We start from the raw sequence: 27,388 nt of genomic DNA on the forward strand, positions 1-27,388 counted from the left end.
AACCAGGATTTTAATGTAAAGCTATGGGTTGTGCCAAGCAAAGGAACCAGGATTTCAATACCATCCCTTGGGTGGCCTCGCAATCTGCATTGGAATTGCAGTTCCTTTGCTTGGCCTGCCCTGTAAAAATCCTGGCGCCCGCGTGGTATGAATAAGAACGTTGCCAAGGTAACTTGTACAAACTCCCTACTCATAAACGCTTTACTATTTTTTTTTATAATTTTTATTGTGCTTTAAGTGAAAGTTTACAAATCAAGCCAGTCTCTCACAGAAAAACCCACATACACCTTGCTACACACTCCCAATTATTCTCCCCCTTATGAGACAGCCTGCTCTCTCCCTCCACTCTCTCTTTTCATGTCCATTTCGCCAGTTTCTAACTCCCTCCACTCTCTCATCTCCCCTCCAGATAGGAGATGCCAACATAGTCTCAAGTGTCCACCTGATCCAAAAAGCTCACTGCTCACCATCATCCCTCTCCAACCCATTGTCCAGTCCAATCCATGTCTGAAGAGTTGGCTTTGGGAATGGTTCCTGTCCTGGGGCAACAGAAGGTCTGGGGGCCATGACCACTGGGGTCCTTCTAGTCTCAGTTAGACCATTAATTCTGGTCTTGTGAGAATTTGGGGTCTGCATCCCACTGCTGTCCTGCTCCCTCAGGGGTTCTCTGTTGTGTTCCCTGTCAGGGCAGTCATTGGCTGTAGCCAGGCACCATCTAGTTCTTCTGGTCTCAGGATGATTTAGACTCTGGTTCATGTGGCCCTTTCTGTCTCTTGGGCTCATAATCGCCTTGTGTCCTTGGTGTTCTTCATTCTCCTTTGATCCAGGTGGGTTGAGACCTATTGATGCATCTTAGATGGCTGCTTGCTAGCGTTTAAGACCCCAGGTGCCACTCTTCAAAGAGGGATGCAGAATGTTTCCTTAATATATTTTATTATGCCAATTGTCTTAGATGTCCCCTGAAACCATGGTCCCCAGACCCCTGCCCCTGCTACTCAGGCCTTTGAAGCATTCAGTTTATTCAGGAAACGTCTTTGCTTTTGGTTTAGTCCAATTGTGCTGACCTCCACTGTATTGTGTGCTGTCTTTCCCTTCACCTCAAGTAGTTCTTACCTACTATCTAATTAGTGAATGCCCCCTCCCACCCTCCCTCCCTCCCCCCTTTCGTAACCACAAAAGAATGTTTCCTTCTCAGTTTAAACTATTTCTCATTTCTTATAATAGTGGTCTTATACAATATTTGTCCTTTTGCAACTGACTAATTTCACTCAGCATAATGCCTTCCAAATTCCTCCATGTTATTAAATGTTTCACAGATTCCTCATTATTCTTTATCGATGCACAGTATTCCACTGTGTGAATATACCATAATTTATATATCCATTCATCTGTTGATGGGCACCTTGGTTGCTTCCATGTTTTTACTATTGTAAACAGTTCTGCAATAAAGATGGGTGTGCATGTATCTTTTCATGTAAAGGCTCTTTATTTTTCTAGGATATATTCCGAGGACTGGGATTGCTCGATCGTATGGTAGTTCTATTTCTAGCTTTTTAAGGAAGCGCCAAATCAATTTCCAAAGTGGTTGTACCATTTGACAGTGCCACCAGCAGTGTATAAGTGTTCCAATCTCTCCACAGCCTCTCCAACATTTATTATTTTGTGTTTTTTGGATTAATGCCAGCCTTGTTGGAGTGAGATGAAATCTCATTGTAGTTTTGATCTGCATTTCTCTAATGGCTAATGATCGTGAGCATTTCCTCATATATCTGTTAGCTACCTGAATGTCTTCTTTAGTGAAGTGTCTATTCATATCTTTTGCCCATTTTTTCATTGGGTTATTTGTCTTTTTGCAGCTGAGGTTTGCAGTATCATGTAGATTTTAGAGATCAGGCGCTGATCAGAAATGTCATAGCTAAAAACTTTTTCCCAGCCTGTAAGGAATCTTTTACTCTTTTGTTGAAGTCTTTGGATGAGCGTAAGTGTTTGATTTTTAGGATCTCCCAGTTATCTAGTTTTTCTTGTACATTCTTTATAATGTTTTCTGTACTGTTTATGCCATGAATTAGGGCTCCTAACATTGTCCCTATTTTTTCTTCCATGATCTTTATTATTTCAGATTTTATATTTAGGTCTTTGATCCATTTTGAGTTAGTTTTTGTGCATGGAGTGAGGTATTGGTCTTGTTTCATTTTGTTGGAGATGGATATCCAGTTATGCCAGCACCATTTGTTAAAAAGACTGTCTTTTCCCCATTTAACTGTTTTGGGGCCTTTGTCAAATATCAACTGCTCCTATGTGGATGGATCTATGTCTGGGTTCTCAATTCTCTTCCACTGGTCCATGTATCTGTTGTTGTAGCAGTACCAGCCTGTTCTGAGTACTGTGGCGGTATAATAGGTTCTAAAATCAGGTAAAGTAAGGCCTCCCACTTTGTTCTTCTTTCTCAGTAATGCCTTATTTATCTGGGCCCTCTTTGCCTTCCATATGAAATTGGTGATTTCTTTCTCCATCTCATTAAAGAATGTCCTTGGGATTTGGATCAGAATTGCAGTAAATGTATAGATTGCTTTTGGTAGGATAGACATTTTTATAATGTTAAGTCTTCCTATCCATGAGCAAGGTATGTTCTTCCACTTATGTAAGTCTCTTTTGGTTTCTTGCAGAAGTGTACTGTAGTTTTCTTTGTATAAGTCTTTTACATCTCTGGTAAGATTTATTCCTAAGTATTTTATCTTCTTGGAGGCTACTGTAAATGGTATTGATTTGGTGATTTCCTGTTCGATTTTTTTTTGTTGGTATAGAGGAATCCAACTAATTTTTTGTATGTTTATCTTGTATCCCAATACTTTGCTGAACTCTTCTATTAGTTTGAGTAGTTTTCTGGAGGATTCCTTAGGGTTTTCTGAGTATAGGATCATGTCATCCATAAACAGAGATACTTTGCCCATCTGGATGCCCTTTATTTCTTTATCTAGCCTAATTGCTCTGGCTAGAACTTTCAGCACGATGTTGAATAAGAGTGGTGATAAAGGGCATCCTTGTCTGGTTCCCGATCTCAATGGGAATGCTTTCAGGCTCTCTCTATTTAGGGTGATGTTGGCTGTTGGCTTTGTATAAATGCCCTTTATTATGTTGAGAAATTTTCCGTCTATTCGTATTTTGCTGAGAGTTTTTATCATGAATGGGTGTTGAACTTTGTCAAATGCCTGTTCTGCATCAATTGATAAAATCATGTGATTCTTGTCTTTTGTTTTATTTATGTGGTGGATTACATTAATTGTTTTTCTAATGTTGAACCATCCCTGCATACCTGGTATGAATTCCACTTGGTCATGGTGAATTATTTTTTTGATATGTTGTTGAATTCTATTGGCTACAATTTTGTTGAGGATTTTTGCATCTACATTCATGAGGGATATAGGTCTATAATTTTCTTTTCTTCTGGTGTCTTTACCTGGTTTTGATATCAGGGAGATGGTGGCTTTATAGAATGAGTTTGGTAGTATTCCATCCTTTTCTATGCTCCAAAATACCTTTAGTAGTAGTGGTGTTAACTCTTCTCTGAAAGTTTGGTAGAACTCTGCAGTGAAGCCATCCGGACCAGGGCTTTTTTTTTTTGTTGGGAGTTTTTTGATTACCTTTTCAATCTCTTCTTTTGTTATGGGTCTATTTAGTTGTTCTACCTCTGTTTGTGTTTGTTTAGGTAGGTAGTGAGTTTCTAGGAATTCATCCATTTCTTCTAGGTTTTCAAATTTGTTTGAATATAGTTTTTCATAGTGATCTGATATGATTCTTTTAATTTCTGTTGGGTCTGTTGTAATGTCGCCCTTCTCATTTCTTATTTGGGTTATTTGCTTCCTCTCCTGTTTCTCTTTTGTCAGTTTGGCCAGTGGTTTATCAATTTTGTTGATTTTTTCAAGAAACCAGCTTTTGCTCTTATTAATTGTTTCAATTGTTTTTCTGTTTTCTATTTCATTTGGTTGTGCTCTAATTTTTACTATTTGTTTTCTTCTGGTGCCTGTGGCTTTCTTTTGTTGCTCTCCTTCTATTTGTTCAAGTTGTAGAGATAATTCTTTGATTTTGGCCCTTTCTTCTTTTTGGATGTGTGCATTTATTGATATAAATTGGCCTCTGAGCACCGCTTTTGCTGTGTCCCAAAGGTTCTGATAGGAAGTGTTTTCATTCTCACTGGATTCTCTGAATTTCTTTATTCCATCCTTAATGTCTTTTATAATCCAGTCTTTTTTGAGCAGGTATTGTTCAGTTTCCAAGCATTTATTTTCCCTGCTTTTCCTGTTATTGATTTCCACTTTTACGGCCTTATGGTCAGAGAAGATGCTTTGTAATATTTCAATGTTTTGGATTCTGCTAAGTCTTGCTTTATGACCTAATATGTGGGCTATTCTAGAGAATGTTCCATGTGCACTAGAAAAGAAGGTATACTTGGTTGCTGTTGGGTGGAGTGTTCTGTGTATGTCTACGAGGTCAAGTTGGTTGACTGTGGCATTTAGATCGTCTGTGTCTTTATTGAGCTTCTTTCTGGATGTCCTGTCCTTCACCGAAAGTGGTGTGTCGAAGTCTCCTACTATTCTTGTGGAACTGTCTATCTCACTTTTCAATGTTGATAGAGTTTTTTTTTTATGTATCTTGCGGCTCTGCCATTGGGTGAATAAATATTTAATATGGTATATCTTCTTGGTGTATTGTCCCTTTAATCATTATGTGGTGTCCTTCCTTATCCTTTCTGATGGATTTTACTTTAAAGTCTATTTTGTTAGAAATTAGTATTGCCACTCCTGCCTTTTTTGATTGTTTGCTTGATATATTTTTTCCATCCTTTGAGTGTTAGTTTGTTCTTGTCTCTAAGTCCACGGTGTGCCTCTTGTAGGCAGCATACAGACAGATCTTGTTTTTTAATCTATTCTGCCACTCTCTTTCTCTTTATTGGTGCATTTGGTCCATTTACATTCAGGGTAATTATGGATAGGTATGAATTTAGTGGTATCATTTTGATGTCTTTTTTTGTGTGTTGTTGACAGTTTCTTTTTCCCACTTGATTTTATGTGCTGAGTAGATTTTCTTTATATATTGGCCTTTCCTCATATTTGTTGTTGTTGATTTTGTTTCTGCTGAGTCTGTATTTTTTCCTTTGTATTTGCTTTTGATGAGTAGGATAGTTTGTCTCCTTTTTGGTTGCCTTATTATTTACCCCTATTTTTCTAAATTTAAAACTAACTTTTATTTCTTTGTATCGCCGTATCTTTCTCTCCATATAGAATGCGTGTGATTACATTTCTTAGTCCCTCTTTATTATTTGAATGTTGTCTTCTTTTATATAATCACATCGTTGTTACTCTGTTTTGGGGTGTTTTTTTTTTTTTTTAATAATCTTGCTTTGTTTTTTTTTTTTTTTGGATTTCCCTGTCTGGTTGACTTCTGGTTGCTCTGCCCATTGTTCTAGTCTTGGGCTGATACCTGATATTATTGATTTTCTAACCAAAGAACTCCCTTTAGTATTTCTTGTAGTTTTGTCTTGGTTTTTACAAATTCCCTAAACTTGTGTTTATCTGGGAATGTCTTAATTTCACCTTCATATTTAAGAGACAGTTTTGCTGGATATATGATTCTTGGCAGGCAATTTTTTTCCTTCAATTTTTTAAATATGTCATCCCATTGCCTTCTTGTCTGCATGGTTGCTGCCGAGTAGTCTGAGTTTATTGTTATTGGCTCTCCTTTGTAGGTTACTTTTCTTTTATCCCTCGCTGCTCTTATTATTCTCTCTGTATCTTTGGTTTTGGCAAGTTTGATTATAATATGTCTTGGTGACTTTCTTTTAACATCTACCTTATGTGGAGTTCGATGAGTATCTTGGATAGATATCTTCTCATCTTTCACAATATCAGGGAAGTTTTCTGCCAACAAATCTTCAACAATTTTCTCTGTATTTTCTGTTATCCCTCCCTGTTCTGGTACTCCAATCACTTGTAGGTTATTTCTCTTGATAGAAGGTTTCTTCATTTTTTAAATTCTTTTATCTGATTTTTCTTCAAATAAATTAGTGCCAAGTGATTTATCTTCGAGTTCAGAAATTCTAGCTTCTACTTGCTCAATTCTGCTCCTCTTTTGGTTGAGTTGTCTAATTCTGTAATTTTATTGTCAACTTTCTGAATTTCTGATTGCTGTGTATGGGTTTTTCCAGCTTATTAAACTTTTCATTATGTTCCTGAATAATCTTTCTAATTTCTTCAATTGCCTTATCTGTCTGTTCCTTGGCTTGTTCTGCATATTTCCTCGTTTCCTTCCTGATGTCTTGAAGGGCTCTGCATATTAAACTTTCGTATTCTGCATCTGGTAATTCCAGGAATGCAGTTTCATCTAGAAGATCCATGGATTTTTTATTTCGAGAGCCTGTTGAGGTGATCATGGTCTGTTTCTTTATGTGACTTGATATGTACTCTTTTCTCTGAGCCATCTATAATTTATTGTATTCGTTTATGCTTGCTTACTGTGTTGTAGCTGCTTGCCTTGTTTTGTTTTGGTATAGGTTGCTTGCGTGAGCTAGCTTGATTATTTTTGCCTTTGGAGCTCTTGTGTCCTGTCCCCAGCTGGCTAGAGTTGTAATCAGGTATATCAGTCTAGGAGTCCATTCAGTTTTCTTGTATGACTTCAGCTTAGGTTTCCAGGTAGCTGATGATCAAGTGTGTTGTACAAGCTCTGTCGTACAGTCTTAGAGGGGCAGGGGTGATTGGCTTATATACCAGTATCTGATTGTAGCAGGGGGTCACGCTCTGAAAAAAGCAGGGGGCTGAGAACTGCCCCCCACGTCTCTGAGGAAAATGCGTCTTTGTTCTCTAGAGCGTGCTGGTGGGTGGGTTCTGCAGAGGGACCATGGGCACCCAAAGTTTTTGGTTGTAAGGACTGGGAGGTACCAGTTATCTTTGGACCCCTGTTGCGGTTGGCTGGGTGACCTGAGTGGAGCTATCAGTCCTTAGGTTCCTGATGTAGGTAGGTGAGGACCTTGTTTAATAGGCAAAGCAATGTCAAATGTCAAACACCCACCTTTTCCCCGCACAGCTGAAATGGTTGGAGTTTCCCAACAGGGCCCATTCTCCCGAAATAAGTACACACAGGTCCATGCAGAAGGGAATGGTGCTCAAAGTCTATGGACGGTTTATGCCCAGACAGGAGCTGCTCCTGTTCTGAGCTCCCCCGGTTAATGGAGCTAGCAAATTATCTTTTCCCCCCAGTTGCAAATTTTTTTCTTTCCCTAAGGTCAGGAGGATGGCTCTAGGTGCTCACCAGGGTCTATCTCAGGCCCAGGGATTCAGCTGCTGAAGCCGGCTTGGGGGTGGGGGGGGGGGTGTGGTAAAATACATGCCGAGAGTGCCGTTCTCCTCAGGTTCCAAAGGTGTGAGTGGGCTGTGTGGCTGACTGCTTCTCCCTGAGGAAACTGCAGCCTAACGCTAGTACCAATCTGCTGCTGCCGCTGCCGCTGCCACTCCAGAAATGGTGCCTGAGGGCTCCCTGTGATTCAGGTCCGGTAACTCCTCTCCACTTCTGAACGGTCTCTTCCTTCCCTTCCCCTCAGTTCCTTGTCTAAGCTTGCTTTTGATGCTCAGGGCTCCCAGCTTGTCACAAATATACCCTTTTCACTTGTTGTTTCAGGTCTTTGTTGTAAAGAGGGCTCGCCGGAAGTGTCTGTCTATTCCGCCATCTTGGCTCCACCTCTCCTAAACCCTTTAAAATTAACTTTTTTCCCTTGCCCTCATGAAGCAGTCTTGGCAGCAGCAGCCCTGATTCCTTTCTTGCGCAATGAAATAAAAGTCACCTTTACACTCTCCGGGAAACCCTGGTGGCTTAGTGGTTGATAGCTACAGCTGCTAACCAAAAGGTCAGCAGTTTGAATCCACCGGGCGTTCCTTGGAAACTCTATGGGGTAGTTCTACTCTCTCCTGTAGGGTTGCTGTGAGTTGGAATTGCCTCAGTGGCAATGGGTTTACACTCTCCCAACTCAGTCTCTTGTTTATTGGCCAATACGAGTCATGCCAAGCAAAACCTGGGATTTCCACGTAAAACAATGGGTTCAAGATATCAAGAACTGTGAGGATAGTGCAGGACTGGGCAATGTTTTGTTCTGTTGTTATAGCCAACTCCTTGGCAACTACCAACTATGGCTCCAGAGCCAAGGCTTTCAGTCACCACTTTGCAGTCTCAGGTTAGTATTAATATAAATGATAATAAGATAATGATTATTAGTATTTAATGTTCTAACAACAAGTGCTATCAACAATGGTTTACATTTGTCCAGAACATTTTAAGTGTTTTGACTTACAAAACTCATTGCTGTAGAGTAGATTCTGATTCATAGCCCCCTATTGGACAGAGTAAACCTGCCCCATAGGGTTTCCAAGGAGCAGCTGGTGGATTCAAACTGCCGACCTTTTGGCTAGCAGCCAAACGCTTAACCACTTGTGCCACCAGGGCTCCTTTCACTTACAAAAGCTTAGTTATTCCTGAAGTCTCATTTTGCAGAGACAGGAGTTAAGTCTCAAGAAGTACTTGCCTAAGTATATACAGCTGTAGGTGGAGCTATGAAACCGCATCGTTCCTTAATAACACAATTCAAAGAATAATAAAATGCCCCACATCCCTTAGGACTTCACAATGTGATCTTACCCACATTTTAGATGGGGTAACTGAGGCACAGAGAGGCCAGCAACTTGTCCAAGACTACAGAGCAAGTAAGAATAGGAAAATTATCTTTGTTGCTTAATAATAATAATAACAATGCATTACCCTCCAGGGCTAAACAAAAAGCTTTTCTTACGGAAATCAAGCCTGAGTCTCAGGGAGGGGTGGAATTTGCCTGACCCCGCGGCTGCTTTGTGGCCCCGGGAAGGTTTGGCCCCGCCTGTGCTACCCGGCGTGTCTCTGATCACCGGGGCGGGCGCGGGGAAGTCGGGGGCACGGAGCGCGGGGCGCGGGCCGCCCCCGGCCCTGCCGCTCTGCCTGGAGCGTGGCCCAGAACGGGTGGCCCGAGGCGGCGGGCGGAGGCCCCTCCCCGGCGCGGAGTCGCCGCGCGGAGGAAGCGGAGGAGGCGGGAGCCGCGACCTCACCGCGCTCATGGCGTCGCCCGGGTGAGTGCCGCACTCGGAGCGCCGGACCGAAGCCGCTGCGTCCGCGCCGCGAAGGAGTGGGTTGGGGGGGTCTCCGGGCCCCGAGCCCACCGCGCCCGCCCGGGCCTGTGACCCAGCCCGGCCAGAGGGACTCCCTCCCCACCCGCCCCGACCGGCCGGGCCCGGCCTGCAGCCTTTCCGGCCGGGAGGCCGGGTCCTGCCGACCTTGGGCGGACGCGGTGGGCGCTGCCGTGGCCGAGGCGGTGTGCGTAGAAGGAGCGCCAGGCCGCGGGGCAGTGCGCGCAGTCACTGTGCCGAGGGCGGCTGAGGGAGAGCGGCCCGGCCCGGGGTGCGGGGCCGCGGGCCCAGGTGCGGCAGGTGGCGCGGGATGTGGGGCCTGGTGCGGGATGCGGGGCGGGGTGTGGGGTGGGGTCGCGTGCCGGAGTGCCGGGCGGGGTGCGGGGCAGGGTGCAGAGCCGGGTGCAGAGCCGGGTGTGGGCCTTCGGGCCGGGCGGGGAAGTGTGCTGAGGGAGACCTGTGAGCGGTTTGACCCCAGGGCGCCGAATACACAGGTCCTCAGATTTCTGGCATCTCTGTTTTTTAAACTTGCTCGCGTGGAGTTTATGTTTGGTTTTCGCTGTCCTTAGGACGTAACCTGAATGCCACAGAATGTCAGGCTGAGAGCGTACCGACACTTTGCTGCCAAGCGCTTCCGAAGGCGTCCCAGGGTCTCCTTGGTCAGACTGTGGCCTTGGGCCTTCCCTCAGGACTGCCGTATCCTAACATCGCCTCCCTTCCCCTGTTTTGGTGTTAAGAATGCGTTTTCTTTTAGGAAATGGTGGTGACAGACATAGTTTGTAATTTTTTTTTTTTCCCCTAATCTTCTCTTGGCAAAATAAAAACCCCAGAAATCCGTTATTATTACTTTTTTGTTTTGGTTAGTGGTCCTTTAAATCTGGGGATGACACTTAATCTAATGTCTTCATTTTATAGAGGAGGAAAATTAGGCCCCCAAAGCAATGCCTTGGTTGGCAAATTCTTCATTTGGTTGTTGCCCACCACTCAGAGGGTCTTAGGCCTAGTGACTGTGAACAATTAAAGTTGTACATCTTTATAGTTCACAAAGGGCTTTCACAGATATTACCATCAGGCCTGTGAGGTAGAAACTATGGGTACTGTAATGCCTCTTTTACAGGTGCAGTGATTTGGCTCAGTGAAATGGGCCTTAGTGAGCAAGCTGGGATTTGAAGCCAGGCCTCCAGACTGTAGCCAGGCCTTGGGCAGTTTCCATCTGCCTGCTGTCTCTCTAGGCTTAGAGGGCAATGGTCAGTCCTGGGCCAGGGAGTCCTTGCTTGGCTTTCTTAAAACTACTAGGACTATTCCTTACCTGCCTGACCAGATTCTCGTTTGCCTGGTTGTTCAGTGTTGGCTTTTCCTTGTTTCTGTAGTCAATCTCTGCTACAACACGTTCTTTCTGCATGATCATATCCATCTCTATGGCTTTAACTGTCATCTCGGTCTGGGGCTCTTAACCTAGGGTCCATGATTCATGAATGGGCTTCTGGGGTCTCTGTGTTCCCTGTAATTGTATGCAGCGTTGGGGGTGGTGTGTGTTTTCCTGGGACCAAAGTCTGTGGCCTTTATCTGATTCTTGAAGGGACCCTTAGCCTTAATGTTACACCGGTCCAGCAGAGTACCCAGTACTTTGACCTCATAAATGGAATAAATAGGCCCATCCCTGGGAAGTCTAGACCAATTTACTCAGGGGTTCAATGTCCCCTGCATTCCTGCTCTGTTTATCAGAAGAGAGTGAGGCTGGCGAGCCTAATGGCAGCAGCGATGGTGTTGGGGCCTGTGTCAGGCTGCTGTGATGCTTTTCTTAAGAATCATGATGAACTGTGGCTAGTCCAGGCCATGTAGGCTTTGGCACCCAAGTACATTGCTTTGTAGACATGGGTCAGAGGTGGACTTAATGCTGGGCTGGCACCCCTTCTGTGAGCCAGATAGGTCCTAAATGATATCTCTGTAGTAGGTAGCATGAGTGCAGATTTAATATTTACAATTTCAACTATTTGTGAGTTACTCCATGAGTCAGCAATCTGTAGTAATCTGTAGTTTTCTGAGTGGCACCCATTGCAAAGCTAGGGTCACAAAACTTTCAGTATGCTTTAATTCATTTTAGGGGAGAATTATGCTCTTATTATGGTACATACACATTTGGGGACAGTCCATGTTTCTGGACCTATCTAGGTTGTCCACTGTATAGGCTTCGCTGGTGGGCCCAGTCCAGCCAGGGAGACAGTCTCCTGGGATTCTGTGGCCTGTCTTGGTCAGCTAAGCAGCTAACCTTAAGCCTACTAGACTAGGTGCGGTAGAAAAAAATTTCAAGGGACAGGCAAGGGTAGGAGGGGAGTGGTGAGTCTCCAAAACCCGTTCTTTTCTGTGTGGCAACCTCCATGAGAGAGTTGGAGAGGAAAGAGGAAATCCTAACAATTTTTGAGGACCTTCGTAATTGTGCTTAAGGAAATGGCAAGAATGTAGACTTCAGAGGGAAAGATATGTTTGAGAGGTGACCCACTGACCAGTGTATTTGGAGCTAAGTGGAGACAAGGCCAGAGGAGGAGGCAGGGACCAGACTGGGAGCTGGCCTGAGGTTGCCTAGGAACCTTGTTTATGGGCAGTGAGCACTCACTGGTCGGGAAATGACACTATCACATGGGAGCCTGAGGAAAACTCATCTGACAGCAGAGTGGAGGAGGAAGTGGAGGCAGGAGAGGGACAGGTGCCAACAGCTCATCCACCTGTTACCATCTGGTCTCCAGCCCTGCCCTCTCCTGAAATTGCTCTTCCATTATTCACGATCCTCTCAGAAGTATGTGACACTGTTTACCAGCTCCCACTCTGTGTAGCCCCCTCTCTTGTCACTCCTGGACCAGGGAGTCCTTGCCTGGCTTTCCTACAACTGCTGGGACTGTTCCTTACCTGCCTGACCAGTTCAGCTCCTCCTCTGCCAACTCCTTCAATGTTTGGGTTTCCTTGGCTTCTGTAATCAATTGCTGCTAATCTCAATATTCTCTCAGCATGACCACACCCATTTCTGTGGTTTTAACTGTTGTCTTGATCAGAGGCACTTAATTTAGGGTCTGTGATTCAGGGATGAGCTTCTGGGGTCAACTACTAACAGAAAGGTCTGGTGATCTACTTAAAGGTCACAAACTTGAAAACCATATGGAGGACAGTTCTACCCTACAATACATGGGGTTGCCATGAGTCGAATCAACTCAATGGCAACAGGTTTGGTTTTGGTTTTGGATCCCTACACACCTTTTCTTTTGCATTTACACTTTATGTTTGTCCTTCCCTCTGCTTTGAGTGTGGATTTTTTTTTTTAGACATAAATGTTATACTGTTCTATAGCTTGCTTTATTTGCTCAGCAGTATGCAGTATGCCTTGGAATCCTTTCCGTGTCAGAATGAGGAACAGATCTAGCTAAATTTTCAGATATATAATATTCTATGACATGGTTTTACTATTGTGTAGTTAATAATGTTTCCGGTTTTTCTCTGTAAGGTAATGCTGCACCCTCTGGACAGGTGAAAGTGTTTTTCTAGAGTAGATACAAACACTTGGACTTCTTGGTCAGAGGGCCTGCCCCATTTTTAATCGATACTACCAAATTATTCTCATAAGTAATTGTACCACTTTACCCTTCAATCCAGGTTTTAAGGGTCCCTACCCTTCCCAACACATGATGACGTGAAACTAAACATTTGGCCTGCCTGATGGGTGAAAAATTAGATCTCGTCTTTATCTGCCTTTTCGTGCTTACTGATGGGGTTGAGCATCTTTTTATGTTTACTGGCCGTTTGTATGTCCTCTTTTTTTTTTAATTTTCTCTGGGTTGATGTTTCTTATTGATTTGCAGAGACTTCTCATTGTTTGACTATTGGTTGCTTGTCTTTGTAGTTTGGTTTTTTACATTCAGTTTTGAAACCTTCTGGAATTAATTGCAGCAAATGATATGAAGGGGGGTTCTACCCTCTACCCCCACCCCATGTCTCATTCCATTTATTGACTAGTTTGTCATCTCTCTACAAAAGAGCCACTTTTGTAATAGTTTCAAGTTCTCATAGAGAAACTTTTTTTTTTTTAACACAAATGCTGTCATACTGTTGGGTAGCTTGCTTTATTTGCTCAAGAATTTGCCTTCAGATTCTTTTCAGGTCAGAACAAAGACCTCCTGGATTGTCTCCGATTCACCCCGTTGGTGAGGGAGGGATTCCCACCCTAAGATTATGGGGGTGGTCGAACACACAACACCCAACACAGCTCAGATGAGATTGACAGCAGTTTATTAGTCACTGATCTCACAGCCTGGGGGAGAAGGACACCGCACACCATACAGGGCCACACGGGGGCTGCACTCAGCAACAAAGTGAATAACCACGGCTTGTGGGCGGCAGGCTTTGTACTATCAAGAGGGTGAAGTGCCCCCTGGTTCCTGTGGGAGGATGTGACTGGCTTGTTTGGATGGTTCTGTAGACTGGCAGGGAACTGAAATCCAGGACTCAGGGATAAGCGGGAACTACGCTTGGTCCCTTGATAAGGAGGCTGGTTTGGCTAGGAGACCTTATCTGCAGTAGCCATGGGCAAGGGAAGTTGCAGCTGGGCCATTCAACGGACAATTTCACTGAATGTCAAAGCAGCGTGTAATATTAGGCCTTAATTTTATAGGCCTTATACCATGGCTGAGGTCAGTTTAAACCTTGGCGATGACTGAGACTTCTAGGGAGTAGAAGTTCTTCCTTAGGAAGCAAGGTAGCACTTGATGAGGAGGGAGAGGGCCACATGGGGAGGTGGTCATCAAAAACCATGAACTTAGGGTTATCCCCTTTATTATAGTCAATGAAGATAATTGAGCGACCTGTGTGGCACTGGTTGGCGCAGGGAGTGCGTGTTTCCAGAGCATGAATTTAGACCAATAAATGTCTGTGGCAGTAGTGACACCCAGGAGGGGATCCTTTTGCCATTTTGTGACTTAAATAGGAGTTCTTTGAGAAGCCCCCTGGGCCCATCAATTAAACCAGCTGCCTACAGCCTATTAAAAATATATATATATATATATATATTTTTTTTTTTTTTATAGAACGAGAGCTGAAATTTCCACTGAATGTCTACTTAGGAGCCCAGCATTGTGTATTTTGAGTAGCGAAGTGAGTGCCTAAGTTATGACGTCTAGAACACAGAAGGGGAGAAGAATGTCCTGATCAGGCCTTGTATTTTGAGTTCTCAGTACATGTAGAGACATGTATGACCCTTTTTTGTATTTTGTCTCTATGAGGCAAGAGATTCCCAGAGTTCTTTACCCCAAAGGGGGCAACATTTAGGCCATGGCCTAAGGTTTTGTAAAAATGTACACATGGGACCATTTGTTGACCAGGGCATCCAGTGACTGCTTCAGGTTTGACCAGTTGTGCTGACCCTTGGGTTGGGTTCATCAAGGACATCCTGGTTAAAGGATGGAAGGCAGCTACATTCCCACTGAGCTCTGCCGTGGATGAGGGTGATGATGCTGCCATGAAGTATACGAATTCTTATCATTGTTTACTCAGTTGATCGTGAAGGGCTCCCCAAGGTCACCAAGGAATCTGGGAGAGGATTGACCTCCTCTAGAACCATGGCATCTGGCAAAAGACTGAGGACAGGGGAGGCCATCCCCTCCTGCAGGTGGGATATGCCAGAAAGCCCAGGTTTGGCTCTATCATATAGCAAGGAGGCCTCATTATCCATGCTGAGCTTATGGGGTGTTGCTTCCATGACCCAATGCTAAATGGGGAGCTGGGTATGGAGGGTCATAGGCTCAGAGCCCGTGAGTACCTCTATTTCCAGGAGAGCTCAGTATGTGGCCAGCAATTTCTAGACCATTGGCATATAAGTTTGGGGCTGAGGATGGCAGTTTCTTTCATCAGAAGTCGATGGGCAACTTATGACTATCATAGGTGGTCCAGAGCCTCCAGGAGGCATGAGAGGAGATTGCTGAGTTCTCCGCAGTGGAGTCTCAGGTGCACTAACAGGGAGTGCCTGTTTTATGGTAATTTGGACAGATTCTAGAGCCTTTTGTTAGAGGGGTCCCAATTCAGGGTAGGTTGATCTGCGAGTAACAGCATCAGTAAGATTACGTAAAATTTATAAATGAGGAATATGTTGCTGCCAGAAGCCAAAAGGCCTAAAAGATGTTGGACTTGTACTAACATTGTGGTGCTAGAAGGTTAATAGCTGTTTCTTGAGAGTGTCAGGGATGGAGCAACCCTCCGTTTACCAAATAATTCTCTGGAATTTAACGGAGATGGCAGGCCCTGCATTTTTTGTGAGCACCCTTTCCGTTGTTTGTATGAGTGTGTCAAACGAATCTCCTCAAAAGAGATGTCTTCCATGTAATGTCATTCCTGTGCTCCTAGAGACAGTTGGATACAGTTAAAATCTTGCCTGCAAAGACTGTGTGTTATGGCAAGGCCGTGGTGACTGAGAGGCTGTTGGAATAGACACTGAACAGAGCATATTAGCCAGTCTGTAACAGCAAAATATTTACTAGATGCTGATTGGATGGAGTCAGTAATTTCAATAATGTTGGGTGTCGGGTCTGGGGGACTTAATGTGCAAGACCACAGCATGAAGGTTGTGGTAATCCACTGTTGGGTGCCGTCTTTCCAAGTTTAAGAACAGGCCAAGATGTGCTGTAAATGGAAAAGCAGTGGGGGTAATCATCCCTTCAGTTTAATAGGTCTCACATTCTGGATTTCAATCCTTGAAGGCCCTGTTTTAATTTGTTTTGGGCCATATTATTTATTTTATCTGGAGGTGTATGGGGTCCCATTTTGCCATGCTAAATTGTAAGTGCCAAAGATTTAATTTAATGTTAACTTGTTATTCATTGGGTCAATGTGTTCCCCAATGCGGGAATTTTTAGGGCAGTGGGTACTGTGAGTATGGAGCATTTAGTAAGACAAAAGTTCTGATGATTAGGGTGAGGCATACCTGTATCTTCGCTATTGGATGTTCAGTAACTCCCCTAAAAATATAAGGGGTACCATGATTAAATTTACTGGGATCCCCAGCTATAACTGTAATTTGGGCTTTAGTATTAAACCCATGAACTCTTGCCAACTGGTGCATTTCAGCAGATGTTGAAGTTAATTCAGAACCTAAATTGTGGAGGTGCAAAAGCCAGTCAATGCCCTTTTAGTTGTGTGAATTCTTTTAGTAAAATTTTAATTTCTGGTTGGGTTAAATTACAGACCTTTGCCTCAGTTTCTTTCCTTTTTTTTTTTTAATTTATTGTGTTTTCAGTGAAGGTTTACACAACAATTTAGGTTCCCATTCAACAATTTCTACACAAATTGTTCAGTGACATCGGTTACATTCTTCATAATTTGTAAATCTTCTTAGTAGTTCCATTCTGGTTATTCTGTTTCAATTTACTGTTTTTTAGAAATTTCCTCTGCCTATATCTAGATTGGTTGGTTTCGTTCTCGTTCTTCGTGTCTGTCTGGTTGGTCACTGAGTATACTTCAGGGAGCAGTTCTTTCTACCCTGCTCATATTGATAAATTTCTTCCTTCAAAGAGACTCAAATCATTATTGTCAGGGGTAGGGACCTTCCTCACGGCCATGGATGCTTTGTTGGGTTTAAGAACCTGAGACTTAAGTCAGGTTTGTATTAACGCCCTCACTATGTTGTAGGAGTGAGTCGTGTTTTTCTCTTTGTTGCGGCATAGGCAGAGGTAGCAGCAATAGAGGTATTTAAGGGTTCTGGTGAACTGTCTGCCCTCAGGAGTGTGGACCTCAGCACACCACCTAATGGGTACTCTCCCCCCGCCCCCTTTTCTCTCTATACAGATTCCCTCAGCGTATTTTGGATTGCTAGCCATGAAAAGTCATGGCTTTCAGTTTCTGTTTCCATCTTGATCACCTGTAGTGTGGACCTTCTGGGTAGTTATGGGAAAAGTTTTGAGAGCCTGGTGGACCATCTTGTAGGCAGCCACTTCCTCCTCTTGGGAGTGCCAATCAGTATCCCTGGGTTGGGTTCCGCATCTCGTCAGGCCATTTTGTCTGTGGCCTAGTTGGGGGCCGTCAAGCCGGAGATGGTAAGGTTAGCCCCTTTGCCATGCTAATAAGCAGCAGTGCTGAGCAAAGCCTAGAAGCACTGGCTAGGGGTTTTGCATGGGGACAGTGGTTGAGTGCTAAATGCCACCCCCCCCTCCCTTTTTTAAATCACCAGCGTGTGTACAACGGGCTGCCAAGATGAGATCACAGTCCAGGGGAGGAAGACAAGACACACACCACTTAGGACCACACAGGGATGCCTTGGGAATAAAGTGAACAACCAAGGGCTGTGGGAGGCAGCTTTTGTAGTAACAAGAGGGTGATGTGACCCCTGGTTTCCACAGGAGGATGTGATTGGCTTGTTTTTGAGTAATTCCACAGGCTGGCAGGGAACTAACACCTGTTACTCAGGGATGAGCAGGAACTCTGGTCCCCCTGATGAGGAGGACTGTTTGGCTAGGGGACCTTGTCCTTGGGAGAAGAGTAGGGAGGGGACCTCGCAGTTAGGCCATTCAAGGTCCTCTTGGCTTCACATGTCAAAGCAGCACACGGTTTTGTTCCTTAATGTAGCACCATACACCACAGAAGCAAACCTGCTTCTGGATCTCTTCTGATCAGTTGGTTTTTATTTCTGTGTGAATATCACATTATTTAATATTTCTGCTTTATAAAATCTTTTGGTATCTGGTAAAGCAAGTTTCCCCTCATTCTTTTGTAGAATTATGCTAGCTGTTCTTGCTCATTAATTGTTCCACATGAACTTTAGAATCAGATTACCAACCAAATTCTGTGAAAAATCATGTCGGAAGGATTGAATTTAGTTTATGGATTTATTTGTCCAATCTTTTTTTTTTTTTTTACAAAGACATCTTTATTGCAATAAGTTAATCCAGTGGTTATGTCCGAAAAAGCCAGATCAGCTAGTTAGGGCAATAAGAGCCTCTACCACATTGCACATGTACTCCTGCAAGCTCCATTCAGCTGCTGCTCTCTGTTATCAGCTTCAGATCTGCCTTTTTGATGGTGACTTTTGCCAGTTCCTTCTCTCACTCGTGTTTGGCTTCTGGGACTTCCTGTCTCCAGTCACAGACATTGCCTCACCGTCTCCACATTAGAACTCTGGGCCTCCTTCTCCTCAGCATAGTCGGTGACCCACTCCTGGTCTGCTGTACCATCATGCTTATGTGACATCTTGGGAGGCTACTCTGGGCCACTGGTCTTAGTCTCCAACTCCAGCTTCACATCCCCTTTGGTCGCCATCTTGATCACCTGTCCAATCTTTTTAAGCGCATATGTGTGTGAGATACTTTAAACTGAGGTTAATTTATTGTTTCAAAACAGCTTTTTTTTTTTCATTTACAGTATATTGTGATCTTTCTCCTATGTCCTTACACACGTTATCTTCTTAATGTGAGTGAAGTGCTTGCAGGATACTCCATTGTGTTGTGTAATTTACTTAAACTATCCTTTCTTGTTGGACATTGTGTTAATAAAAATCAAGACTAGTAAAGAATGTCTGCCTTGAGCATTGTGCTTTTTTAAGATCTATGTATGGGATCAAATTGACAACAGCAACTCAAAAGATTAGATAGGAACCTTAGGGGCAGTTTATATTAATGGAGAGGAACAACTCAGAAAAGGAGGGTGAGAATGTAATCTGTGTCACTGATATACGGCTGTGTAGAAACTTGATTTGGTGTTGTTTTCTGTGTATATTCCCAACAACAAAAATTAAATTATTTAAAAAAAAAAAAATGACAGAAGACTGATTACCAGAATGCGAAGATAACTCACATCCCCACTTTTTTCCCGTTTTTCCATCTCTGACGCCAGCCGCCCACATGGCACTTTCTCTGACCTTACCACCCAGAGTTAGATCAGACCTTATAAGTTAGATGGACTTTCTCCTGACCAGTAGCCACCCAGAGCTAGGTCTTCACGAGTTAGGACACTGTCATTTTTGATCATCAGATAGGCAGATAGGTACCAGCCTCTGCTGGTTCTCACTGCTCCCAGTTGGTTCAACAATTCGCTAGAATTACTCATGGAACTCACAGAAAAGGCTATACTCACTATAACAATTTTAATATAACCACAAAAGGATATATACAAAAACATGCACTGGTGAGATCGGGAGGGGGTTTTCAGCATTGTTATGGATTGAATTGTGTCCCCCAAAAATGTGTATCAACTTAGCTAGGCTATGAGTCCCAGCATTGTGTGGTTGTCCACCATTTTGTGATCTGATGTGATTATCCTATGTGTTATAAATCCTAACCCTATGATGTTAATGGAGCCCTGGAGGCACCGTGGTTAAGAGCTCAGCTGCAAACCAAAAGGTCGGAAGTTCGAATCCACCAGCCACTCCTTGGAAACCCTATGGGGCAGTTCTGTTCTGTCCTTTAGGGTCATTATGAGTCGGAATCAACTTTACAGCACCGGGTATTGGCTCTTCAGATACAGCTGAGTTTATCTCATCAGATGGGAGTGGAAGGGCTAATGGTTTTGTTGGCAGGAGTGATTCAGCAGTATTTTGGGGCTCAGTGTCCCCAGCATCCTGATTATCTGCCATATGGCCCCATCCCAAGTTTCAGGATTCCTTTTCATGCCAGTCAATGTCCTCACTTTCACTTCAGACAGTATTCAAGGCTGGGAATTTAATTGGTGTTGTAATTCAGCCACTCTTACAATAAGAGTCTCAGTTTGTTTTTTGGGGGCAATATTAGCTCTGTTACTACCAGAAATAAGAGTCTTTTCAGGTCACAAGTGGCAACTTCAAAGTCATTCATGCACCACTTGAGCTTTGACTCTGAAGCCCTGAGCTCATCTCTTTCTTTCACCATTTTATCTAGCGAAAGTAGGACCAACCAACCAGCTTCCTTATACTTCTCATTCTGACAAAATTGTGGAAAAGTATTAAACATGCAGTAACCCAGAGCCTTGCCTCTCAGCAGCACTTGATCTATTGGTGGTGATATTTTCCATATTTCTTTTGCCACCTCACACCATGGATTAGCAGTGCCCCCTTTACTACTCGAACCAGAGTCATCAACATCTTTAAGGCTAACCAGACTTGAGAACCAATTTAGAAAACTCATCCTTACAATTTTGTTTCTCTAGACCCACTTTACTACTGGAACCAGAGTCATCAACATCTTTAAGGCTAACCAGACTTGAGAACCAATTTAGAAAACTCATCCTTACTATTTTGTTTCTCTAGAACCACTCCTGGTACCAAAGGTCTGAGTTGTGTTCTCTAGAGAAGCAAAACCAGTGACGTGTGTGTGTGTGTGTGTGTATACACGTATATACATATATGTATATATTTATAGAAAGAGAGAGGGAGGGAGAGAGAGAAAGGTTTATATCAAGGAAATGTTTCGCATGATTGTAGAGGCTGGCAAGTCCCAAGTCCATGCATGGGACAGGTATCAGTCTGGATGCTTCTCCTGACTCACATATCTGCAGGGGCTGATGAACCCAAGATAGGCAGGTAAGATGGCAGGCTGCTGGGATTATTCTTTTTGAAGTCTTTAATGTTTTCTTTCAGCACATTTTTTGTTTTGTTTTTTGCATTCAAATCTTAAATCCAGTTGATACTCATTTTGATGAAAGGAGTAGTAGGGATGTGCCTTTATATTTTTGTTAGATTGTTGTAATTTAACAATCGTCTGATACTGAAAGCCACCTGGATCATAGACCACATTTCTGATGCATTTGGGCCTATTTTTGGATTCTTGTTTTACTGAACTCTGTCTATTCATTAACTGGTACTACAAGCTTAAATTATTATAGCTTGTAATGTGTTTTGTGGTCTGGAAGGTTTTGTCCTGCTTCATTACTATTCTTTTTCAGAATTTTTTTGATGGTTATTATACAAGTACTTTTCCGTAGAATCAGCTTATCTGTTTTTTAACCTAAACTCATTTACAGATTAATTTAGAGAGAATTGACTTTAAAAATTATCTTAAGCCTTCCTTACCAAAATCAAGATATGCCTTTTCATTTGTTCATCTTTTGTATTCTTCAGCATTTTTCCTATAGATCTTGCACATTTATTATATATTTATTAAATATTTTGTTGTTACTATTGTAAGTGGGAGTTTTGTTTTCACCTTTTTAACCTGCTATTTGTATATAGAAGGCAATTGGTTCTATATTTTAATTTCATATGTCCCCAGTTTACTGAATTCTTTCATTGTTTGTATTAGTTTTCTGGTTGATTCTTGCATTTTCCAGGTATATCTGCATAATCTCTGTTTTCATGGATAAATAGCAAGTTGATTCTGCCTTTGCTGTGGCTAAAGTCTTGGTGTTAAGTGGAGTCGTAAAGTGTGTGTCGTTATAGAAAGGGCAGACTTGTGCTTTTCCGGTGCTCAGTGCAGGGTTGGCCTTTATAGGCCCCAGCACCCCAAGTCTGGGTGCCAGCCCTGCTTCTCCGCTCCATATCCAGGAACCACCCTGAGTTCCCTATGTTGGCCCTGTTGGGCTGACCCTGCCTGGCTGATGATCTCCTCAAGCCCTTCTTTACCCATAACCCTCTCCATCTGAGGCAATAGCAACTCTGTTGAACCCCAAAACTTGGAGTTATCCTTGATGCCTCTCGTTTTTACACACTCTGTGTTCAGTCCATTGAAATCCTTCAAAAATATGTTCCGACTCCCATGATGTGCACCTCTGGTGCTGCCGCTCAGGTCTGTGCTGTCATTGTCTTGTGTGTTCTCAACCCTGTAGCCGATGGCAGAAGACACATGCCCCCTCTACTCAGAACCTCCTCTAGAGTAAAAACCAGATTTTCTGTGGCCTATATATATTTTTTTTATATAAAGCTCTGTCTTATCTGCTGCCTTCTTCCTGCCCACCATCTACTTGCATCGCACTAGCCACACTGGTGTTTCTGCTGCTCCACGATACCCAGGGTGCCCCCCACTTTGGGTCTGTGCAGCAGCTGTGCCTGTTCCCTCTGCAGGAGCTTGCACCCCCAGGGAGCTGCACAGTTTGTGCCCTCACCGCCTTCTAAGGCTTTGCTCACATGTCGCCTTCTCGAGGAGCTCCAGTCTGTCCCTCACCTTATCCCAACCCCCACTTACCCTATCTGCTTTTTCTTTTTTCATAGCACTTAACATCTTCAAACATAAAAAACCCAAAACCCAGTGCCGTCGAGTCGATTCTGACTCATCGACCCTGTAGAACAGAGTAGAACTGTCCCATAGAGTTTCCAAGGAGCGCCTGGCGGATTTGAACTGCCGACCCTTTGGTTAGCAGCCGTAGCACTTAACCACCACGCCACCAGGGTTTCCATCTTCAAACATATTCTGTATTTTTAAAAAATATTTTCATTGTTTATTGTCAATCTCCCTTAGTCTTGTAAGCTCCACAAGAATGCGGTTATTTGTTCCATTTACTGATGTAGCTTAGACTCCTAGAAAAGTTCTTGTTGTTGTTATGGGCTGTCGAGTCAATTCTGATTCGGAATGACCCTATATGATGGAACAAAACTGCCCCATAGGGCTTCCTGTGCTGAGATCTTTATGGGCACAGATCACCAGGTCTTTTTACCTACAGAGCAGCTGGTGGGCTTGGACTGCTTTTTTGGTTAGCAGCTGAGCACTTCACCATTGTGCCATCAGGGCTCTGTAGAAAATTCTTGTTTTTGTTGTTGGGTGCTGACTCATAGTGACCCTGTGTACAACAGAAAGAAACACTGCCCAGTCCTGCACCATCTTCACGATCGTTGTTATGCTTGAGCCCATTGTTGCAGCCACTGTGTCAGTCCATCTCATGGACGGTCTTCCTCTTTTTCGCTAACCGTCTATTTACCGAGCATAATGTCCTTCTTCAGGGACTGGTCCCTCCTAATAACATGTCCAAAGTATGTGAGATGAAGTCTCACCCTCCTTGCTTCTAAGGAGCTTCTGGCTGTACTCCTTCCAAGACAGATTTGTTTGTTTTTCTGGCAGTCCGTGGTACATTCAATATTCTTCGCCAACACCATAAAATTTAAAGGTGTCAGTTTTTCTTCAGACTTCCTTATTCGTTTTCCAGCTTTTGCATGCATATGAGGTGATTGAAAACACCATGGATTGGGTTAGGCACATCTTAGTTCTCAAAGTGAAAAGTTCTTAGTGGGAAATAAGTACCTGGATAAATCCAAGAGAACATTGACTGTCTTATGTAAACTTGCTTAATGTATGTAAATGTCTCTGAATCATCACAGCAATCTTTTGAGCTGTGCAGGTATGGTAAACCTGACTTTATGGATCACCAACGTGTGTTTTATAGTTTGTGATGTTAGTGTAAGCTCTTGGAGGATTAGGACCATGTTTTAGAGCACTGTTTCCCATTGTATGGTGTACCTTACATGGGATCGAACCCTTGCAAAGACTTTATGTTGTTGTCATTGGGCGCTGTGGAGTCAGTGCCAACTCATAGCAACCCTGTGCACAACAGAACCATCCTCACCATCCTGCACCATCCTCAAAATCATTGTTATGCTTGAGCCCATTGTTGCAGCCACTGTGTCAATCCATCTTGTTGAAGGTCTTCCTCTTTTTCACTGACCCTGTACTTTTCCAGGCATGATGTCCTTCTCAAGGGACTGATCCATCCTGATAACATGTCCAAAGCATGTGAGATGAAGTCTCACCATCCTTGCTTCTTGGGATCATTCTGGCTGTATTTCTTCCGAGACAGGTTTGTTCTTTCTTTAGGCAGTCCATGAAAAAAAAATAGTACATTCAATATTCTTCGACAAAACATAATTCACAGGCATCAATTCTTTGGTCTTCCTTATTCATTGTCCAGCCTTTGCATGCATATGAGGTGATTGAAAACACCATGGCTTGGGTCAGGTGCGTCTTAGTCTTCATGGTGACATCTTAGCTTTTTAACACTTTAAAGAGGTCTCTTGGAGCAGAGTTGCCCAATGCGATATGTTGTTTGATTTTCTTGACTGCTGCTTCCATGGGTATTGCTTATGGATCCAAGTAAAATGAAGTTCTTGACAACTTCAGTCTTTTCTCCATTTATTGTGATGTTGCTTATTGGTCCAGTTGTGGGGATTTTTGTTTTCTTTATGTTGAGGTGTAATCCATACTGAAGGCTGTAGACTTTGATCTTCATCAGTAAGTGATTGAAGTGCTCTTCATTTTCGGCAAGCAAGGTTGTGTCATCTGCATAACGCAGGTTGTTAATGAGTCTTCCTTCAACCCTGATGCCACATTCTTCTTCATATAATCCAGCTTCTCGGATTATTTGCTCAGCATACAGATTGAATAAATATGGCAAAACCATATGGTGCACACTTTTCCTGACTTTAAACCATGCAGTATCCCCTTGTTCTGTTCGAATGACTGCCTCTTGATCTGTGTACAGGTTCCTCATGAGCACAGTTAGGTGTTCTGGAATTCCCATTCTTTGCAATGTTATCCATAATTTATTATGATCCACACAGTCAAATTCCTTTGCATAGTCAATAAAACACAGGTAAACATCTTTCTGGTATTCTCTGCTTTCAGCCAGGATCCATCTGACATTAGCAGTGATATTCCTGGTTCTATGTCCTCTTCTGAATCCGGCTTGAATTTCTGGCAGTTACCTGTTGGTGTACTCCTGCAACTGCTTTTGAATGATCATCAGCAAAATTTTACTTTTGTGTGATACTTATGATACTATTTGATAACTTCCGCATTCTCCTAAATCACCTTTCTTTGAAATAGGCATAAATATGGATCTCTTCCAGTTGGTTGGCCAGGTAGCTGTCTTCCAAATTTCTTGGTATAGATGCGTGAGCACTTCCAGCGCTGCATCTGTTTGTTGAAACATCTCAATTGGTAGTCCATCAATTCCTGGGGCCTTGTTTTTTGCCAATGTCTTCAGTGCAGCTTGGAGTTCTTCCTTTAGTACCGTTGGTTCTTGATCATATGCTACCTCCTGAAATGATTTAATGTCAACCAGTTCTTTTTGGTAGAGTGACTCTGTGTATTCCTTCCATCTTCTTTTGATGTTTCCTGCGTTGTTTAGTATTTTGCCTGTAGAATCCTTCACTATTGAAACTGTAGGCTTGAATTTTTCTTTCAGTTCTTTCAGCTTGAGAAATGTATAGTGTGTTCTTCCCTTTTTGCTTTCTAACTCCAGGCCTTTGCACGTTTCATTATAATACTTTACTTTGTCTTCTCGAGTTGCCCTTTGAAACCTTCTGTTCAGCTCTTTTACTTCATCATTTCTTCCATTCGGTTTAGCTTCTCAACATTCAAGAGCAAGTTTCAGAGTATCTTCTGACATCCATTTCAGTCTTGCCTTTTTTTCCAGTTTTTTAATGATCTCTTGCTTTCTCATGTATGATGTCCTTGATGTCTTTCCATAAGTCATCTGGTCTTTGGTCATTAGTATTCAATGCATTAAATCTATTCTTGAGATGGTCTGTAAATTCAGGTGGGATATACTACTCAAGGTCGTACTTTGGCTCTTGTGGACTTGTTCTAATTTTCTTCAGCTTCAGCTTGAACTTGCATATGAGTAATTGATAATCTTTTCTGCAATCGGCCCATGGCCTTTTTCTAGCTGATGATATTGAACTTTCCCATCATCTCTTTCCACAAATGTAGTCGATTTGATTCCTGTGTGTTCCATCCAGTGAGGTCAAAGTGTATAGCCACCGTTTATGTTGCTGAAAAAAAGGTGTTTGCAATGAAGAAGTCATTGGTCTTGCAAAATTCTATCATGCTACCTTTGGCATCATCCTTCTTTGTTTCCAACGTTCATTCCAGTCACCAGTAATTTTCAATCCATCCTGATTGCATGTTCAATCAATTTCAGACTGCATAAGTTGGTAAAAAATCTTCAATTTCTTCATCTTTGGCCTTAGTGGTTGGTATGTGAATTTGAATAATAGTCTTCTTAACTGGCCTTCCTTGTAGGTGTATGGATGCTATCCTATCACTGACGCGTTGTACTTCAGGATAGATCTCGAAATGTTCTTTTTGATGATGAATGCAATGCCATTCCTCTTCAAGTTGTCACTTCTGGCATAGTAGACCATATGATTGTCTGATTCAGAAAGACCAATACCAGTCCATTTCAGCTCACTAATGACTAGGATATCGATCTTTATGTGTTCCATTTCATTTTTGACCATTTCCAATGTTCTTAGATTCATACTTTATACATTCTTCATTCCAATTATTAAAGAATGTTTGCAGCTGTTCTCCTCATTTTGAATCGTACCATATCAGCAAATGTAGGTCCCAAAAGCTTGAGTCCATCCACATCATTAAGGCTGACTCTACTTTGAGGAGACAGCTCTTCCCCAGTCGTCTTTTGAGTGCCTTCAAACCTGAGGGGCTCATCTTCTGGCACTGTATCAGACAGTGTCCCTCTGCTATTCATAAGGTTTTCACTGGCTAATCTTTTTCAGAAGTAGACTGCCAGGTCCTTCTTCCTAGTCTGTCTTAGTCAGGAAGCTCAGCTGAAACCCCCACATGTCAATCAGTTTTTTGTACTTTGGGGGGTTTGCATGTTGCTGTGATGCTGGAAGCTATGCCACTGGTATTCAAATACCAGCAGGGTCAGCATGATAGACAGGTTGCAAAGACTAGCTGCTGATTAAAACAGTTCTCACCTGCTATGAGGCTCTTACACTGGAAATGTTGTAATGACTGGCATCCCAAGGTCCAGCTGGCCTCTGTAGCTCCCACTTCCTGCTGAAAGGGAGTGTCACTAGCAGCCAAGACATTTTGCACACTGCAGTGGGTTGGGTTTGGTTTGGAATAACACCTAATAAGCAGTCAATGGAAAGACATTTTAAGACCGGGCAAATACCTCGTTCCTCATCAGCGCTTTCCTCTGAGAGTTAGCAGTTGTGTTTCCTTGCTGTAACCAATCTTTATTATGAAGGTTGCGAAGTGGTACCATTCCATCTGGAACACAGCCTCGACATTTAGCATTCTGTTGTCAGCAAGAGCCTTCCCTTCTCCCCATCAATATATCTATTTATTATCTGTTTGGACTCATTAATTCCTTTTTTCAATATTTTCTAATTAATGTTGTTGTTGTTGTTAGGTGCCTTCGAATCGGCTCCAACTCAGCAACCCCATGCACAACAGAATGAGACACTGCCTAGTCCTGCGCCATCCCCACAATCATTGTTACACATGAGCTCATTGTTG

The 27,388-nt window shown here is 43.0% G+C and overlaps 1 protein-coding gene and 1 pseudogene across 2 annotated transcripts in view; one reads left to right on the plus strand and one right to left on the minus strand.

Moving 5' to 3' along the window:
* The first annotated feature begins 8,927 nt into the window (after positions 1-8,927).
* Positions 8,928-27,388, plus strand: part of URGCP (upregulator of cell proliferation) — a 53,925-nt gene continuing 35,464 nt past the window's right edge. The window contains exon 1 of one of the 2 annotated variants that reach the window (XM_049893584.1): positions 8,928-9,140. In XM_049893584.1, coding sequence (XP_049749541.1) covers positions 9,127-9,140 — 14 coding nt within the window. In that variant the 5' untranslated portion in view covers positions 8,928-9,126. Of the gene's footprint in view, positions 9,141-9,317; positions 9,489-27,388 lie in introns of those variants that run through there. The other variant, XM_049893585.1, reaches the window with a different exon arrangement.
* LOC126081636 (huntingtin-interacting protein K-like) lies at positions 18,139-18,503 on the minus strand (annotated as a pseudogene).

Source organism: Elephas maximus, chromosome 8, assembly GCF_024166365.1.
Source record: "Elephas maximus indicus isolate mEleMax1 chromosome 8, mEleMax1 primary haplotype, whole genome shotgun sequence".
In the NCBI taxonomy this organism is placed as follows: Eukaryota; Metazoa; Chordata; class Mammalia; order Proboscidea; family Elephantidae; genus Elephas; species Elephas maximus.